The sequence below is a fragment of the Protomyctophum parallelum genome (assembly GCF_964188405.1).
Source record: "Protomyctophum parallelum genome assembly, chromosome: 13".
Lineage (NCBI taxonomy): Eukaryota > Metazoa > Chordata > Actinopteri > Myctophiformes > Myctophidae > Protomyctophum > Protomyctophum parallelum.
In genome coordinates this window covers 4,261,558-4,279,330 of record NC_139708.1, presented here as the reverse complement: position 1 = coordinate 4,279,330, position 17,773 = coordinate 4,261,558, and the positions used below count along the sequence as shown (strand labels likewise).

Below are 17,773 nucleotides of genomic sequence, written 5' to 3'. Positions count from 1 at the left end.
TAGCATCATGTTATGCTTTAGCTATTGAAAAATAGCAGATCTACAAGCTCATATCGCGCCACCGAGTGGCGCGATACGAGCTTGTAGGTCTGCTATTTTTTGAAAAATCGAAGAACGACTGACTTTTTAAATCTGATCTCAGGTCAGAATGGGTTAATCAGACCCAGTGTGTGTCCAGTGGAAACCTCGTATGAATCTGATCTCAGGTCAGAATGGGCTAGACTAGAGTGCTCTATTGAGCCCACAATGGACCCACAATGTGACGATGTCCATACACGTTGTGCAGAATAAGTGGAATCGATACAAAGCTAACCAAAAATCTCCTTAGATTGACAACTTCTCCTCGACCAGCACCAGACGGCAAACTTACAGAAAAGGCCATTTCTTTGAGATATTTCTTTTCCCACTTTTTCATTTTATAATGTTCACACAAAGTTGGCCTAACGGCTAAATTGGGGAGAAAAATAAATAAAAACTTTGAGCTCCTGTAGTGTAATCAGGCAAAGCCAATTTGTCACCTCTGTTGCATCTGTCTTGGTTCCCCCTAGGTGGTGAAACTGAAGCAAATAGAACACACTCTGAATGAGAAACGCATCCTGCAAGCTGTCAGCTTTCCCTTCCTGGTGCGCCTGGAGCACTCTTTCAAGGTATGAATCGAGCACAATTTATGCTACGTCGGAAATCTGCAATCTCACAATGCGATGCGTTGTGTGTAGACTTTTGTTGTGCAACAAAGTAAGCTTCTGAAGCCTGTTGAAATGTTTTCTATCTGTCTTTTTGTTTCTCTACAGGACAACACTAATCTCTACATGATAATGGAGTATGTACCTGGTGGAGAGATGTTTTCACACCTAAGGAGAATCGGCAGATTCAGGTGCGTAAGAGCACGTCGGTATTCTCCGTGCTCACCTCGGCATTCAACCATGGCTGACAGTAGGGGTATGCACGGATATTCGGTTACGCTGCTCTGCCAGGCATTGCATCGTTCACGTTGCAAACAATGCAGTGAGTGAATCTAGCTTACAAACACTGTTCAGTTTGAAAAAAAAGTGCAACGTTTGTGTGAGTACTTTGGCCTTAGGCCTAATCATAACTGTTTGCTGAAAAAGTGGAGATCCAATACAACATGTCATATTATGGTTTAACTAATAACCTTTAAGGAGAGCTGGTCAGTTAGTAGTGTGCTTCAAAGTCAAACCAGCTCTGCTGCAGTTAATTGAGTTGATGGGGCGGCCGTGGCTCAGGGGTAGAGTGGCTGCAGTAGAACAGCTGGATGGGAGGAACTGTGAGTTCGATCCCCCAGAGTTTGTGGCGAAGTGTCGACCACCTGTGTAAAAGATTCCATAGTGTAAACATTTTAAATTACTTCCATGTACAGATTTTGCCTTGTAGATCAAAATGTGCTCAGTTTTGGCTATTTTCTGGGTGTTGATTTAAATAAATAACATTTTCGACTATTTGAATAAACTGTTTGAAAAATGCTGTGTGTACACGTCAGTGTAATTAACAACAGTACCTGTGTCTTTGCAGTGAACCACACGCTCGCTTCTACGCGGCCCAGATCGTGCTGACCTTTGAATACCTTCACTCGCTGGATCTCATCTACAGAGACCTCAAACCAGAGAATCTGCTCATTGACCAACAGGGCTACATACAGGTATGGCACTCGGGTGTTCAGGTATTGCATTTTGGGGATATGGTGTATATATATCTGTTTAATTTGCCTCTTACATACCCGTAATGCTTGGACCCACAGAATTCTGGCTCAAGTATTACCTGGAATGCTGAGGTGCTACTTTTCTAACATGCTGCATAAACAGTCCAATAGGGTTGTATCAAAGCATCTCCGAAACGAGTACCATATTCAATGTACTTATTCTGCTACGTTTCTGTTTGTTCTCCCCACCCTCCACAAATTTGATATACACAGTTGGACTAAAATGTTCTTGGTAAATCGAATCGGAAAATATGTCAGGTTGTAAAGCAGGTGCACTTCCTCTGATTGCCTACGTGGATGCTCCGCTAGCGTGAATCTATTTTGTGTCCGAGCATAGACACGGTAACGCCCCGCCTGCCTCTGATTGGCCTACCGACACTGCCCGTCTTTACTGTCCTCCGAGACGCGAGGTTACTCTGTGGTGGGAAATTTATTTTTGTAGAAGAGGCAAACTAATATTGTTTATGCTGTTTGCTTTGATTGAATAATTGATTGAACACAAGTGTACGTTGTACTATGATTTGATTTGGGTGTGTTCTAATTAAAGTGTTAGTGTTGATTATCGTGTATTAATCTAAATACTATAACTAATACTATTATACTAAAAAGATAAAGATCAAGGGAAAATAGACCTTTTTACAGTTCAATAATGTTTCAAGTGTACACATACAAATAAATTACATAATAATCAACACAAACACTTTATTTAGAACACACCCAAATCAAATCATATTACGGCGTACATGTTCAATCAATTATTCCATCAAAGCAAACGGCATAAACAATATTAGTTTGCCTCTTCTACAAAAATGAAACGTACGGTTCTCTTGTATCCTACTGTACTGTATTATTTTCCACCACGGAGTAACCTCGCATCAGATTATCCAGCATAGCTATATCCACCTCACAGGCAGTGTCGGAAGGCCAATTTGCTCGGACGCAAAATAGATTCATGCGCTCAGCTACAGTCAATTCGTAGAAGAAAAGAACACAGCAGATGGTTATATTGCATGGTTATAAGTACTGACGATAATACAAAATGTCAACCTGAGCTCAAAGTATTACGTTTGTATTTTTTGGAGGGCTTCCATTTCCACTGTTTTTTTTGTTGTTGACCAGAATCAGAATTATATGTTTTTATTACAAATATACAAGTAATTCTCGTTGGTGTGTTTCCAGGTAACAGACTTTGGATTTGCAAAAAGAGTGAAGGGCCGGACCTGGACGCTGTGTGGCACCCCTGAATACCTGGCTCCAGAAATCATCCTTAGCAAAGTAAGCCATGGATTAATGTTCTCAGTCGCTACGACTGATTTCACTCATTTGGATTCCATAGAAGTCGGCATGTCATGTCATGCACATATTGTGCTATTGTTTATGAAACACGGCTCCATAGTGTGTGTGTGTGTGTGTGTGTGTGCGTGTGCATGTGTGTGTAGTGTGGGCTCCTTTCTGACCTCATAGTCACCTAAGAGGACCAGGGCTTTGTGCCAAAATGAGAGCAGGTTGCACCAGCTGGTTGTAAAGAGTAGGCTGCACGTAAAATGGCTATGAAACTAGTTCAGACCAAAGACTTGCTATGTGATGAAACTGTTTTTGAATGTTGGAAAAGAATTAGAAGAAAATGAGTAGTCTGAATCACCCTATTGCAGGTCAGCTGATTCCCTCTGAGTCACAAGAGGCTCATCTGTTAACAGTTTCCGTGCCTTGAATGGATTACTCCAGGTTAATGTCGCTGCCGTATCGGACATACCCGCCTTTTGTTTTATGTGTTTAATCCGCCGTAATGTAATGAATCAAAAGAAAATCCGTCTTCGTAGCGGAGTATGAGACTGGATGCCTTCGCTGAGATGACAAAACCGGAAATCGTCACATGCTGTGGGCTGCTAGGGCTTCTGGGAAATTGAGGCCAATGGAAATGCATTGGGTGCAACGCCTCATTGAAACCAATCTTGTGTGCGTCTTCCGCGTGCACCAAGATGGTGGATGCTACACACAGATCATAACAAACCACGGGAGCTTTTTTTGATGGATTTTCGCGGATTAAAAGCCCAAATAATTCAGCGTATGCTCTAAAGGTAATACAACAATCTCGGCAGTGAAGGGGGGTTGATTAAAATGCGGGTTAATCGTAAAAAACAGTCAAACTGTTAACGTGCTATGGAAACAGTCAACTTGATGTGGACTGTCCAGGTTTAGAATGTTGCAAACCACCGTTTTTGGTATTCGGTTGCAAGTAGCAACTCGACCTGTCTTGACGAGCAATGGTTTAGTCTTGTCTTGAATATTTGTTCTAAGCTTAAAGTCTGATGTAGAATTGTCACCTGTTGCACCATTAGGGCTGTTATTCCTTCAAAAAGAAACACATGGGTCTGTCAAAAAAATTATCGAACACTATATATATACACACACACACACACACACGCACACGCACACACACAGCACACACACAGTATATTTGATTAATATGTGTGGTACTGGCTACTTCTCAATGTTTTATATTGTCAATTCAGCCAAAGTAGTGTAAGTGTGCACTGACTATCTTTGATACACCACCGTGTGCATGCACAGACACATCAGCCTATTGTCCATAGTGGCTGATGATTCAATTCATGTACTGATTCTTCTAGTGTCCGGTGTGACACAAGACTCTGGCTGTTGTTTAATTATTTGCTTGTTTCAGCATGACCTGGCTACATTTCATTTTCAAGAATTAAATTGACAACATTTGACTGGACCCCAGATCCACGCAAGACTTGTGAGGCGGACAGCCGAAGTATTGTCAAAAATACATTTTTACAAATCGAATGCCAATTATAATTTAGAATCTCGCCCTGTGCGCTATCTGGGTGTAGCTCTACACCTAGGTGTGAATAGGTATGAATCTGAATTTTTGACTAGTTTCCAAGGTGACAATTTATGTCATATTTGTCAGGTGAAATGAGCGCTGTCACTGTTCTCCCCCTTCCCCCATATTATTGTTATTATTATTATTATTTGTAACGTGTATGTGTATGTTTCTGTCACAACCTCGCGGCTGTTGTTTGCATTCGTTTCCAACGTTCTGTTCGTGGCTCAATTACTGTGTTGTGGCTTTCCTGCTGTCCATGCAGTTAGCTCAGAGTCATCAACATTAGCATCTGTTGTCGCTTCGAGCTGCGGTCTAGAGTGGCTGCTGTGCGGTGTTGCCAGACTGCCGCAGTGCGGGGCAGGGCTTAGGAGGCAGCCAATCATGACTAGGTCGCTACTACGTGATTGGCTACACGAGTGGTTCAGACTCCCATTGGCTTAGGCGGCGTTTCAGACTATACCATTGGCTTAGGGGGCAGTCAATCATGACTAGGTCGTTATTACGACAGGCCTGTTGTATGTCAAAGTAAAACTATCACAACTGCAGTATGGTTTATCTAATTTACCGACTTCATGACCAACACTCTTTCAGACTTGAGAGATAAAGAGCTCATTATCCCCTCGAAAGGCTTGAACCAAATCGTTGATAATGAACTAGCACTGATAGTTAAAAATGTAATGCTGGGTACCCTGCCTGACCTTCAGCCAAAGAACATAACAGAAAAAGATAACAACTGGTCTTGGGTAAAAGAAAACACCATCTGGATCTTCAAAGTGCGTTGATGGAGAGTAATTCAGAGAGTGGAGATGGAAGTGTTGCAGGTCAAGGAGGAGAGGAGAGGTTGGATGAAGCGTAGCCGAGTATTAACATTGTTTACATTGGTAGCAACCTATAATAGAATGCTAGAAATGTGCATCTTCTATGCCGGGCAATGCAGGCATAGTGGTGACTAGTGGTACTTTGTAGTTTGTGCAACTGGTGTACATTTGAATGTAGCTAAGCCTTGGGGCTTTGCGACTCAAACGATGAAATTTTAACTTTACCACAAAGGAATTAATAGCATTGTCTTTTGTTTTACCATGGTATGACATCAGCTACAGTATGTACAGTAACTGTGGTTGTCACATTCTAACGTTGACGAGTTTCTGGTCGTGTCTCATGTGAACTCCCTCTCTCTCCTTTCCTCTCTCTCTCCCCCAGGGTTATAATAAGGCGGTGGACTGGTGGGCTCTAGGTGTGTTGATTTATGAAATGGCTGCTGGCTACCCGCCTTTCTTCGCAGATCAGCCCATTCAGATTTACGAGAAGATTGTATCAGGGAAGGTGAGTTTGCTGTGGGGTTTTACAAGAAATATCCACCTTTTTCATATTCAAACTTAATTTTCAGTGTCCCTGCAGACGTTTGATTATTTAAATCCAATGCACTAGTGTCTGTTCCTCTGGTCTCCTTCATGGGAACAGCCTCTTTCCACACCTTACTTGGATGATCAGATTCCCCTTTTATCCATTTTAAGCACTTACACTTAACAGCTATACTTTGTTAACCGGATTCCCATGGGCAGTCCTTCCTGATTTCACTCTACTACACTAAATATTGTCACAGAAAATAGCTGATCTACAAGCTCACACCGCATCGTGAACCTTGTAGTTCTTTTATTTTTGGTTCCTCCCAGAATAGGGATGCTAGGGTTCATGTTATCAACCCATTAAAACCGGGAAAGCATCCATGTCATTTTAGATTTTAGTGCTATTCAAACAAGCACGCTTATATATATATATATTCTTTTTTTTTTTTACATTTTTGAAAAATCTTGAAATTGTGAGGTATTTTATAGTATCTGCCTCAGGTCTTAAAATGTTGTATGCTCACAGCACCACGGATACTACCTACAGGTTGGTCTTTCTCTGCCTACTGATACCATCTAAATGCAATGAATCGGCTGAGACTGGAAACATCACCAACAGCAGAGCCAATGCAAAACACTTGGTCATACATTTTTGGGCTGTGTCAGGATTGGTTTTCAAGGCGGTGAGCATAGATTTGTTGGACCTGGTTTTCCGCACTCTTCTAATCTACCCTATATATTGAATTTAGATTTCTCCAGACATGAGTTTTTTTTTTTTTTTTTTTTTTTAGATATTTTTTGCGGCTTACGCCTTTTATTGATTTTTTAAGGGACAGAAAGTAGGCTGACAGGAAACGGGAGAGAGATGGGGGGATGACATGCGGTAAAGGCCGTGTCGGGTCCGGGAGTCGAACCCGCGGCACACCGCGACTGGATCACCAGTCCGGTGCCCAGACCGTTACGCTACTGCCTGGGCCTAGACATGAGATCTTTGACTCTTTGACTACACGAGACCTACCTACTAGGGGTGCAACGGTTCAGTTAGACCTCGGTTCGGTTCGAACCTCGGTATGGGGGCCACGGTTTCGGTTCGGTTTCGGTACAGTCAAAGAAATTACACCCGTGTGAAGTGACCCCCAGGAACGCGCCCAGGGGGCCGGGTCGGTTCCGGCGAGCCGCCCCGTGTCCGAAACGGTTGAGAAATTACAGAGTTACTGTGTGCCGGTCCCTCTACTGTACCCTCTACTGTACTGTACTGTACTGTCACTGCACTGGCACACATGAAATCACCATATATACAGTTAATAATGTGTGTGTGTGTGTGTGTGTGTGTGTGTGTTTGTGTGTGTGTTAGGTTGCGCACAGGTGGTGAAAAACAACCATGCTGTTTTCATGCTCATACCCAGCCAGGCAGTGGCTTGCACCACTCAAAAAAGTTTATTTATAGCATTTTCTTTTCTTCTTTCTTTTTTTTAGCATATATTATTTTATTAGGCATTTCTGCCTTTTCATTATTTTAAAAGGGTGGAAAAAACCTTATATTGCCATTTTAATGTGCCTCATCATTATTTTCAAAGGGGGAAAAAAATGCACCTATGCGCTCACACGGGGCAGTAAGCACATGAGGAGAGGAGAGTGGTGGAGGGGAGGGGAGGATTCACACAGTGAATGCGTCGTGTACTCGTGTCGCACAGAAAAATACAAAAGTTTACAATAAGTCTACATGAGGATTTAAGGATATTATGCTTATATTATTAGAAGAAGGGCTTCTATCTACAGTCATGGATTGGACATTTTGTTGGGACTTTTCTGACGGAATTAATGTCCTGCTGCGGGTTGTTTTTGCTCTCACTCTCCCTCTTAATCAGCACTCAAACAGCGAGTGCAGATGCAGAATCAGATCTGAACAAATTTACAAAGACCGTGCTTAGAAGCCTGTTGGGTGTTGGCGCGAGGTTACTCCGCTGTGTGTGTCTCTGTGTATGACGATCAATAATTATTCCAAGAACGACGTTTAAAGACGAGGGCTTGAGTGGATTCTCCTCATCATGCCGTCTCTCTCTCTCTGTGTGTGTGTGTGTGTGTGTGTGTGTGTGTGTGTGTGTGTGTGTGTGTGTGTGTGTGGGGGTTGTAGGGGGTGGGCCGACAGAGTGCTACACTTCTGTGACCGAAAGAGTGCTAGACTTCTTAGTAGGACGGTGTGTGACCGAGAAAAAACATTCTTCGCAGCTGTAAGAAATGAATTAATGGAAACCGAAATAGCGCGGTTCATTAGAGCGCATTGAACCGTACATGCTGTACCGCAACGGTTCGGTTTTAAACCGAAAATCGTTGCACCCCTAATACCTACAGGGTACATCTTGACTTGCTGACAGCATATATGTGTCTGTCTTATCCCATTCTGACCTGAGATCAGATTCATACGAGGTTTCCACTGGACACACACTGGTCTGATTAACCCATTCTGACCTGAGATCAGATTCTAAAAAAATGTCAGTCGTTCTTCGATTTTTCAAAAAATAGCAGACCTACAAGCTCGTATCGCGCCACTCGGTGGCGCGATATGAGCTTGTAGATCTGCTATTTTTAAATGGCTAAAGCATAACATGATGCTGACACCAAAATGGGTGCCCGGTCAGAATGGGTTATTAACACCATCACCGAATCAAATGAGATGCATTGGCGTTGATATGTTTAAATTAGCACGGCATGTACTGTAGTCCAAACGTCCCCGTCTCACTCCCCGTCCCTTTCTGCAGGTTCGCTTCCCCTCGCACTTCAGCTCAGACCTGAAGGACCTGCTGAGAAATCTGCTGCAGGTGGACCTGACCAAGCGCTTTGGCAACCTCAGGAACGGAGTCAACGATATCAAGGGCCACAAGTGGTTCGCTACCACCGATTGGATAGCCATCTACCAGAGAAAGGTAAAGGTTTGGCATCCCCTGAGTGATGAATAACGGGCGACTAGCCCTTTAGATGGAGAGGGTTAAAGTCTACTTTGACTGGATAGCACACCAAATGTGCCCTTCACAGGTCTGTAACTCAATTATTTTTGTACAGACCCTTAAAAGGGTCCATTTGAACCAGATGTTGAGAAAGATTAGGATAATCTAACAAATAATCACTATCTCTGGGTTCAATTCCAAATGTCCTTCCCCCTTTCTGCCTATGACTTGTGTCTATCTTTGGTCCATTCTAAAGGTAGCTTGCCGACATCGGTGGCGTAAGCATTGGAAAGCGTCTGTGGCCGAAGATCGGTTGTCAAATGGGCACGCTGCATGCCGTCGTGTTGGGTCGTAAATTGTAGGGGAGCGCCGAAAGCCGACCAAACATGCTAGGTCTGCTACCGGCAAAGGGGGGAAACTAGTTGGCTATTTAACTTAAGAGCAAATCAGTTGAATTTTTTTTCCCCTCTCGTTTGTTTCTGGTGCAGGATCAAGCCTAGATAAACCAGAGACATTGATCAAGCCTAGATAAACCAGAGACATTGATCAAGCCTAGATAAACCAGAGACATTGATCAAGCCTAGATAAACCAGAGACATTGATCAAGCCTAGATAAACCAGAGACATTGATCAAGCCTAGATAAACCAGAGACATTGCCCGTTGCACATTTCAACTAAATACTATATTCTCAACGACAAAGCAAAGAAGTACTATGTCTACGACTAGTGCAAAATTGCGTTATTTTTTTTGGTCCAAGCTGCCTCCGCTTTGGACTGCAGGCTCCTGCGGACTACTGCCACCTCCTGGTATGGAGAGTTATTGTCTCCACCAGGGCCGAATGCATGGTTGTCTCCACCAGGCCGAAGGCATGGGGAGAGAGTATGTTTTGCACTCCGTCCGTGTATCCGTCCGTCTGTGAACAGCTAATCTCGGCCACCGTTAACCCGGTCGATGCCAAATTTTGCGCACACACTCCCTGGATGCCAACGATGAACCTCTGCACCAAGATTTCCAGAACGGCCTGTTATAGCGGCACCAGGAAGCCGCTTTGTGCAAAACACGTTTTTGCACAGTACACCTACAGATTTTGTCCAAACATCACGCAAATTGGTACACAGTCTCTCTAGAGCCATTCAACGAAACCGGTCTTTCAGATTTTTCAGACTCCATCCTGATTGGCTAAGATTGGCTTCCAAAGTTCGCAGGAGTGCTCAGTTTCAAACGAAATACTGCAAATCATGAACACATCGTGTGATTTCCGTGAAATTGTGCACCCACATTCCCACTAGGCCGAGGAAGAAATGCCACATGAACATTTTCAACTCGGCCTCATGGTGGCGCTATAACTGGCCGAAAAGTGTTTTTACCTCTAACTGCACTGATCTGTGGATAATATTGTATGCCAACTCCCTAGAGGCCAAGGAAAAACCTTTGCCTGGCATTTTTCACATCTGCTCTTTATAGCGCCACCAGGAGGCCGACATATGTAAAACACATTTTCTAATATTACTCCTTCAGATTTTATCCAAATTTCACGCAAATCGGTACACATGCTCTCCATAGTCATTGGCTACGATTGGCTTCTAAACTTTTCAGGAGTAGCCCGCTTTGTACCCGTTTTGTACAAATCGCCACAACTACTCAACGCAGTGTCCGATTGTGGTGAAACTGTGCATGCATATTCCCACTAGGCTTTGGAAGAAATGCCACTTGACAGTTTTCGCCAAGCCGCGTCACACACACACACGTTTATATTGCTCCTAAACATTTTTGCCAAACATCACACACACACACTCCTATCCTCCTGGTGGAGACCTGTGCCCAGAAGGTCACTTTTTCTAGTTTAATCTGATTTCTGTCTAGGTTGTCCTTAGACAAGCCCTCCATTGTTGCTTCCAGTCATCCCGGTTCTCCATACATCTGGCCAGCTTATCCTGCGTCTTTCTTGAGTACATCCATGTACTGTGTAATGTGGGACGTCCTCGTGACTGGTGCCTGTGTGGCTGCTATTTTCTGGCTCACACTTTCATCATCATACAGGTTCTTGTTGGTAACATGTGTACTTTTGCTGATGTCAAGTACTGCTTGCAGCATCCTGCTGTAGCACCCATCTAGAGACTTCTGCAGGGTTGTCTTCAGGGTCCAGCATTCACTGCCGTATAGGAGAACAGACTACCTTTGCATGGAAGAAGCCGAGTTTGGTTTGGCGGGGGAGGTTGGAGTTCCATACGCTGGCCATGGCCTTCAGGGCCCTCAATGCAAGTGTCTTCCTCAGTTTACCAGGTTCAGTCCAGAAGGATTCAAAGGACGTGTGTACGCGTCCTAGCGCATCTTCAATGATATCAAACGAGAGAAGGATACTCTAAATGTTTTCCTTTTTTTTTTACTCCAAGTCCACCATACGCTTCACTTTTCGTTCATGCACGTCCGGTCACCTCCCTGCTTACCGCTGCAGAAAGAATGCCTCGTCTCTCCTAATCTAGGGCGCTCTCCTTGGATTTGTTCTGATGGATATACTAAGCTCTTCATTTCTGACTCTCAATCAAATATATCAAAATATGAACGTGATGGATTATTTTGCGATATTATGGAAATGAGAGCAAGGTAAGCAAGCAAAAAAATATCTGGTTTTTTTGTGGAACAGAAGGGGGGGGGGGGGGGCTTTACAGAGTAAAAGCGCCCATGTCTTCCCGGCACCCCAGAGCTTCTATTTTGAAGGAATCCCGGCACTGATTGTGTTAAGATCTTGTTCCGTTGAGTTGACCCATGAGTAGTGTTTGATTGTTGGTGAGAATAATGCTGAAAAGTGCCATTGTTTGTAAAGCAGCAAAAATGCACTAGATTGGCTGTTGTTCAAGGTGGGTGGGTCCACTGAGCTGTGTGAGGTCAGGTGGAGAGGTGATTCTGGTGGAATAAAAGACGTGTGTAAGTCGACGACATCCAACATTGCCTTGTTTTCATTCACATAGCGTGCCAGGTGGCTCGACAAATAAGGTAAAAACACTGCAATTCACTTGCACTGGCGGATTCTCTATTTGCTCACGTCAAATAAAAAGAATGTGTTTGTTACTGCCTGACTGTCACTCTGGGGCAGGGTAGGCGGCCAGCCAATATACCGGCATAAATCTGCCCCAAAACGGCCAAAATGTTGTGTGCGGCACACATGCATGTGCAGGGGGGCCCTTCGAGCTTCAGTGCCCAGGGGCCCTCAGAGGTGCTAATTCAGCCCTGAGAGCACAGAGCAGTGCCTCCTGTTGTTGTCAGAGGTGGATGGGATGTTATAGGTGATAACTTCAGTTTTCTTGGTGTTCAGCCGGAGGCTAACCTTGGCACCCTCGGACTCGGCTCCTGAGCTTGTTCCACGTGGTCCGAGAGCATGCTGATGTCGTCCAGGTCTGTCTCAGGACTACTGTGGGGTGTCGTTTCGACCTTCTTGGTGTTAGGGTGAAGCCAAGATTCTTCTCTCGTCCATTGATGGCCTTCCTTGAAGCCTCGTCCAGGACTATGACAGGCAATTTCCTTCTTACGCATGCACATAACAAAGTGCCGTCGGCCGACCATTTGCAATGGTTTGTACGGTGTGGCGACCAGAACTTTGGTCACCTGGAAATCCGACGTAGGACCCGACTGTTTGGTGGAGAGCCACCTTAAATTAAAATGTAATGATGTGGATCGTGGTAAGGGCGTTGCTCCAATGTGGATCTCGGACTTCATGTGGTCAGCCTGTGAAGTCGGTCTTCTGACATCATCTATGACTTATGACAGGAAATCTGGCCACGGTTTCAACCCGATCCCATTGACTTCATCATTAGAAAATGTTTTTTTTTTAAGTATAAAACCCGTGAATTAGTCAAGGTACTAAGTTAGCATAGGCAGTGTGCACAAGACATTTGGTGCTGATCGGTCCAACGGCTTGCAAGATTTCCTCCAGAAAAACACATACAGACAAACACGGATAGTCTCCCACAGACAGAGCCAGGCTGTATAAAAATAAATGTGATGGCAGTGGCTTTAGGGTGAAGTCCACACACACATATATATATATATTTTTTTTAACTGGGTTTTCCCTCCATTGTTAATAAATTATTGTTAAGCACTGTTGAGAAAAATCCACATGAAATTTTAAAAACACGGCTGTTTAAAAGCAAATCCATATGAAAACAAACGCGACTCATTGTGAGACTGTCAATTGACTGTCAACACCTGACGGTCTTACAATGACAGTCAGAAACATACTCTGTGCTCTTTAGATGCCTCAATAAAATGTGCATGTCAAAAGTAAACACATCAGGCCCAGGCCGTGGCGTAACGGTCTGGGCACCGGACTGGTAATCCAGTCGCAGTGTGCCGCGGGTTCGACTCCCGAACCCGACACGGCCTTTACTGCATGTCATCCCCCCATCTCTCTCCCGTTTCCTGTCAGCCTACTGTCTGTCCCTTCAAAAAAATCAATAAAAGGCGTAAGCCGCAAAACAATATCTTAAAAAAAAAAAAGAAAAAAAGTAAACACATCAGAACATGTTATGTCTTCTTTTATGTCTTGATGTCTTCTTTTATTTACCTAAATAATGTATCCATATGCCCGTGCAGCGTCCATTGACTTCAATGCATTCCATTAGACTTTTTGGTTTTTGCTCCCTGTGCCTAGAATGTGACCTCCCCTTCTTTACCGTACCTTGTTACAGTCTGCCCCCTTGATCTCATGTACTCTGCGTCCTAAATAAAGTATTGGCACTTTAGCTATCAATGTGTGCAGCCGCTTTCTTGTTCCTTCAATATTTCTATTCAGTTTACTCTCTCCTGTGGACCGACACCACTACAAGGGCTTGGTGTCCGTAAGCATCCTCATGCACAGTGTCTACTACCTACCAGTAGAAGGCTGGTCTGGTGGAGTCTGCCGTGGAAACCGTTGGATGATGTAGCAGTGATCTCCATAGCTAATAATCAAGCATCTGTTCCTCAATATGGAGGAATAGTAGTACAGTAACTGTACATTGATGTGTAAACATGTAAAGTGTTGTTGGCAAGGTTAGAACAAGCACAGTTTTGTTCCACCATTGCATAAAATGTCTCTTCAAAGAAGATAACGGTGCACACTCTGACATCGCAAAAGCCAAAGCCAAAACGTGGCAGCAAAATGTTGTTTTTCCAATATGTTCACCTTGGAAGGATGCTTTCCAAAAAGCAGGGCCCAAAAATCCAGTTTTGCATGTGGATGAAAGAGTGCACTTGTGGACAAAGCCTCAGATGTTGGCTAATTACAGTATTTGTTTTATCTAGATTACATTTTATTTACCACTTGAAGTAATTGTGGCCTTGTTAAGTTTCATCCTTCATGTGGCCAGTATAAATCCAATATCATCAGCTTTTAATGCACAATATCAACACATTGCGCAATATTGACTGGGACAATGATTATCTCCTGTGTTTCAGGTGGAGGCTCCTTTTATTCCTAAGTGCAAAGGCCCAGGTGACACCAGCAATTTTGACGACTACGAGGAAGAGGAAATCCGAGTCTCCTTCACAGAGAAGTGTGGGAAGGAGTTTGCCGAGTTCTAGACCCAACCAGGAGTAGTGATGAAGAGACAGGGATTTAAGAAAGGAAAAAGGGGGGCCTGGGATGAAAGCAAATTGCGGGAGTTGAGGAGGACTGCTTACTTACTTCTTTGTAATGATGACAACAATGTTAACCCCCCACCCCCCTACCCCCCGACCCACCCCCCAGTGGAGAGATAGGCAAATTGAAAGAAACATCCAACAGAACCAGCAGCGTTGCCTTTTTCTGATTGTTTCTCAACTGATTTTAGTTTTACTTTATCCCCCTTGTGGTTGTGGCAGGGCTTCAAGGAGAGGTGGAGCGTAACGGTCTCACTCTTCAGTGAGTTTTGCATCTTTCTGAAGGTGTAACGACATTCTCTCAGTCTTTGCAGGTGAAGGCATCGATGTTTAGGTACTGAATCTGCTATAGGCTCTGTCTGAGTGTGTCCCTCCTACAAGCTGTTGTCAACAAGTGATTGTTGTACCTTGTTATGCCTGATTTATACTTGGTTGCGCGCCAGTGTCGTGCGCTGAAAATAGCACCGATATACAAGCTCACAAGGCGTTGCAGTGCGATACGTTGTGAGCTTGTTCCCGCGTGTAACATAAGTACAACTCAGACTTAATCCTAACCCACCCCAACCCCCCCCCCCCCACTTCCATTGCTCCATCCTGAATCTGTCCAAGCAATACAAAGTCCAACAGACGTGCCTATCGTAACGCCAACTTGTTGCAAATTGGCGTGTTGAAAGCATTGGCGCAGGGCTTTGGCTACGGTGGCATCAGCCCTAGAGCCCCTTTTGGTTGAAAGCGTCACACACCGCCTTTTTTGTCTGGTCGTTGTGGCATGGTTGATTGGGTAGATGAGACATTCACTGCTTGCAGTTAAGGCAGTAGCGACCTCTTTGATCAGAGTAAAAAAATGATTTATCATGTTTAACTTTATCTAGGTCTTACTCTTTATTTTTTTCGGGACCTTTGAGAAATGGTGTACATTAGCACCGCATTTAAATGATATTTCCGTCCATTTTCAACTTTGGCTCTATTGAACTACTGCATGACGATTTGTACCGAGTAGAATTTCATCGCTTCTTTTTGGTGTCAAGTTTCAGTACCACTCGGTATGGTGGCTGCTATTTGATGAATTTCTAAGCGATACCAATTGCCACTTTAGACAAAACTAGTTACATGTTGCCCAAGCTGAAAATGAAAGGAATTATCCTTTAAGCCTGTCTTTCTCTTAGCTGCATTTATTAACATTTTAATGCCCTTTGGTGATCATTTTGTCTTTATGTCAATCTCTGTGCTTGTGTGTTATTTAGTGCTCATGGGTGGGTTAAAAAAAGCAGTGATTTGGCAGCGACTAACATTGTGGTCACACACTCCTGGCTATTGTTTATTTAATTCATAGTACATTTATATATGTATATTGCTATATATATGATAGAGAACATGAAATATCAATTTTTTTTCTCAACATTGTCTCATAGCTGTGAAATGGAAATTAAGATTTCATAAATAAACAAGTTTGAATTCTGCCAAATTTGCAACGTGAGGGCATTGCAAGTTTTCTGTATGTAACTGATGGTGGTGGATTTTAATACGCAAAAAAGTAGCAAAATGTTTCAACAAATTGTGCATGTTATTTTTGTACAATATCACTTTTAAAGAGAGATGAGAGAGCGTTAAGCTTTATATGTGTTGAGGTACCGGAGATTGTGGTTTAATGTGGTGACTGTTGAAATGGACTCTTGGCGGCCCTGTTTTCAAGATGGAGCAAAACCCAATTTTAATTTGTCAGAAGTCCTGACGTTGTACGGGCTTTGTGTCGAGTTGTAGGGAGACAGTTTGCCGCTAAATGTCAATACACTAGTTCTATTCACCGTGATTATTATTTTCTTGTAATATATACCCTTACATGTAACGCCTTCATATAGACATGCAGTCTTAACCAAACGTTTTGGACTGCAGTGTGGAATGTTTTGTTTCATTTTTCATTTTTTTTTCTTCAGCTTTCTATAATTTAATTTAGAGGGGGTATCCTTAACCTTTTGCCAAGTTTATTTTTAATTTATGGATGCAAGACAATCTCAGACCAAATCTAGTGGCTGGTTTGTTGACTGAACACATTGTCTTGATTTTAATGAAGGATGTAAGCTTTTACCACCGCCCTACATAAAGCCCTATATAGGTGCTAGAATTTGACATCCCACTAAAATGCTTTTCTGTGAGTTGTTTGATGTGCATCAATCTATTTGTCATAAGGTCTCGTAATATGGCTTATCTTTTCGAATGTTTTTTTAGAGTCTAAAATATAGGCCTGAGTAATTATTTTGGCAGTCTATTGATGTAATTAAGATAAAAATGCAAGATGCCTTTGAATGTCTTGAGTTGTCTGATGGAGAAGTCACAGGAGAGACGGGGAAAAAAATGCTGTTTTTGAAACAAACGTGTATTTTTTTAGAATTCATGTTTCTCCTGGGAGCTTCATTTTTCTTGCATGTGGTAAAACAAACTTGACTGCAAGAAGAGACCTCCCCGACCTGGGATTATGTTATTGGAACTATTGTTTCTACGGCCCGTTCATTCTTGGTGTCATTTCGGTTCACCCCCTTGGTAATGCTTGCATTATTTGACAGTTTAAAAGCATAATGTAATGTTTTGAAGAGCACACATGTTAATACCCCTTTTGTCTTTGACTAATGTTCTGACAAAAGGGTCAAATCTGTTAATGGATAAAAGGCTAAACCCCTTGATCCACTTAAGAGAGTGAGGTGTGTTTTTTTGTTTGTTTGTTTTTTCTTTTCTTTTTGTTGTTGCTTCCCCCCCCCCCCCCCCCCCCCCCTCATTTATTTGCCTTCTGATTGCATCTGGTTAACACACTACTCAAAACACTTCACTTTTTACATCCAAGGCGTTATTTTGCATTCATATTTTCTAATTGTATTTTCAAAACACAAAAGCTATTTTCCTCCTGACCTGGGTACAGTGATTGTGTAGTTTATTGTACCTTTTGGGAAACAATACTGTATATCTGCCTTTGACAGTCTTAACTATCTTACCCTCTGGAGAACTTGACAGAAAAACCCTTAGGACACAATGAATATTATGTTTTAAAAAAACAAAAACAAAAAAAAGTAATATTTTGCAAAATGTATCATTCCAATAAAGTTTTACTTGTTAAGACTAATATCTCTGGGTCATTTGTAAGCCCTCACCTCAGTAACTCACTTGTGGAAAATCAAGCCAAAGTTGTATTTTTCTACAATTTCATGGAGCAATCTACAATTTGTGCTAAAAAAATAATGCCCAATCCAATCTCCCTATCCACACTGTAACTATCTTTTACTTATTAGTTTACTGTTATGGTCTTAT

At 42.9% G+C, this 17,773-nt stretch overlaps 1 protein-coding gene across 1 annotated transcript in view; it reads left to right on the top strand.

Moving 5' to 3' along the window:
• prkacaa (protein kinase, cAMP-dependent, catalytic, alpha-a) overlaps positions 1-17,588 on the top strand; it is a 33,222-nt gene extending 15,634 nt beyond the window's left edge. The window contains exons 4-10 of the mRNA XM_083780168.1: positions 549-647; positions 792-874; positions 1,531-1,657; positions 2,897-2,992; positions 5,769-5,891; positions 8,674-8,838; positions 14,294-17,588. Of these exons, the coding sequence (XP_083636294.1) occupies positions 549-647; positions 792-874; positions 1,531-1,657; positions 2,897-2,992; positions 5,769-5,891; positions 8,674-8,838; positions 14,294-14,419 (819 nt within the window). The 3' untranslated portion in view covers positions 14,420-17,588. The remainder of the gene's footprint in view (positions 1-548; positions 648-791; positions 875-1,530; positions 1,658-2,896; positions 2,993-5,768; positions 5,892-8,673; positions 8,839-14,293) is intronic.
• The last annotated feature ends 185 nt before the right edge of the window (positions 17,589-17,773 follow it).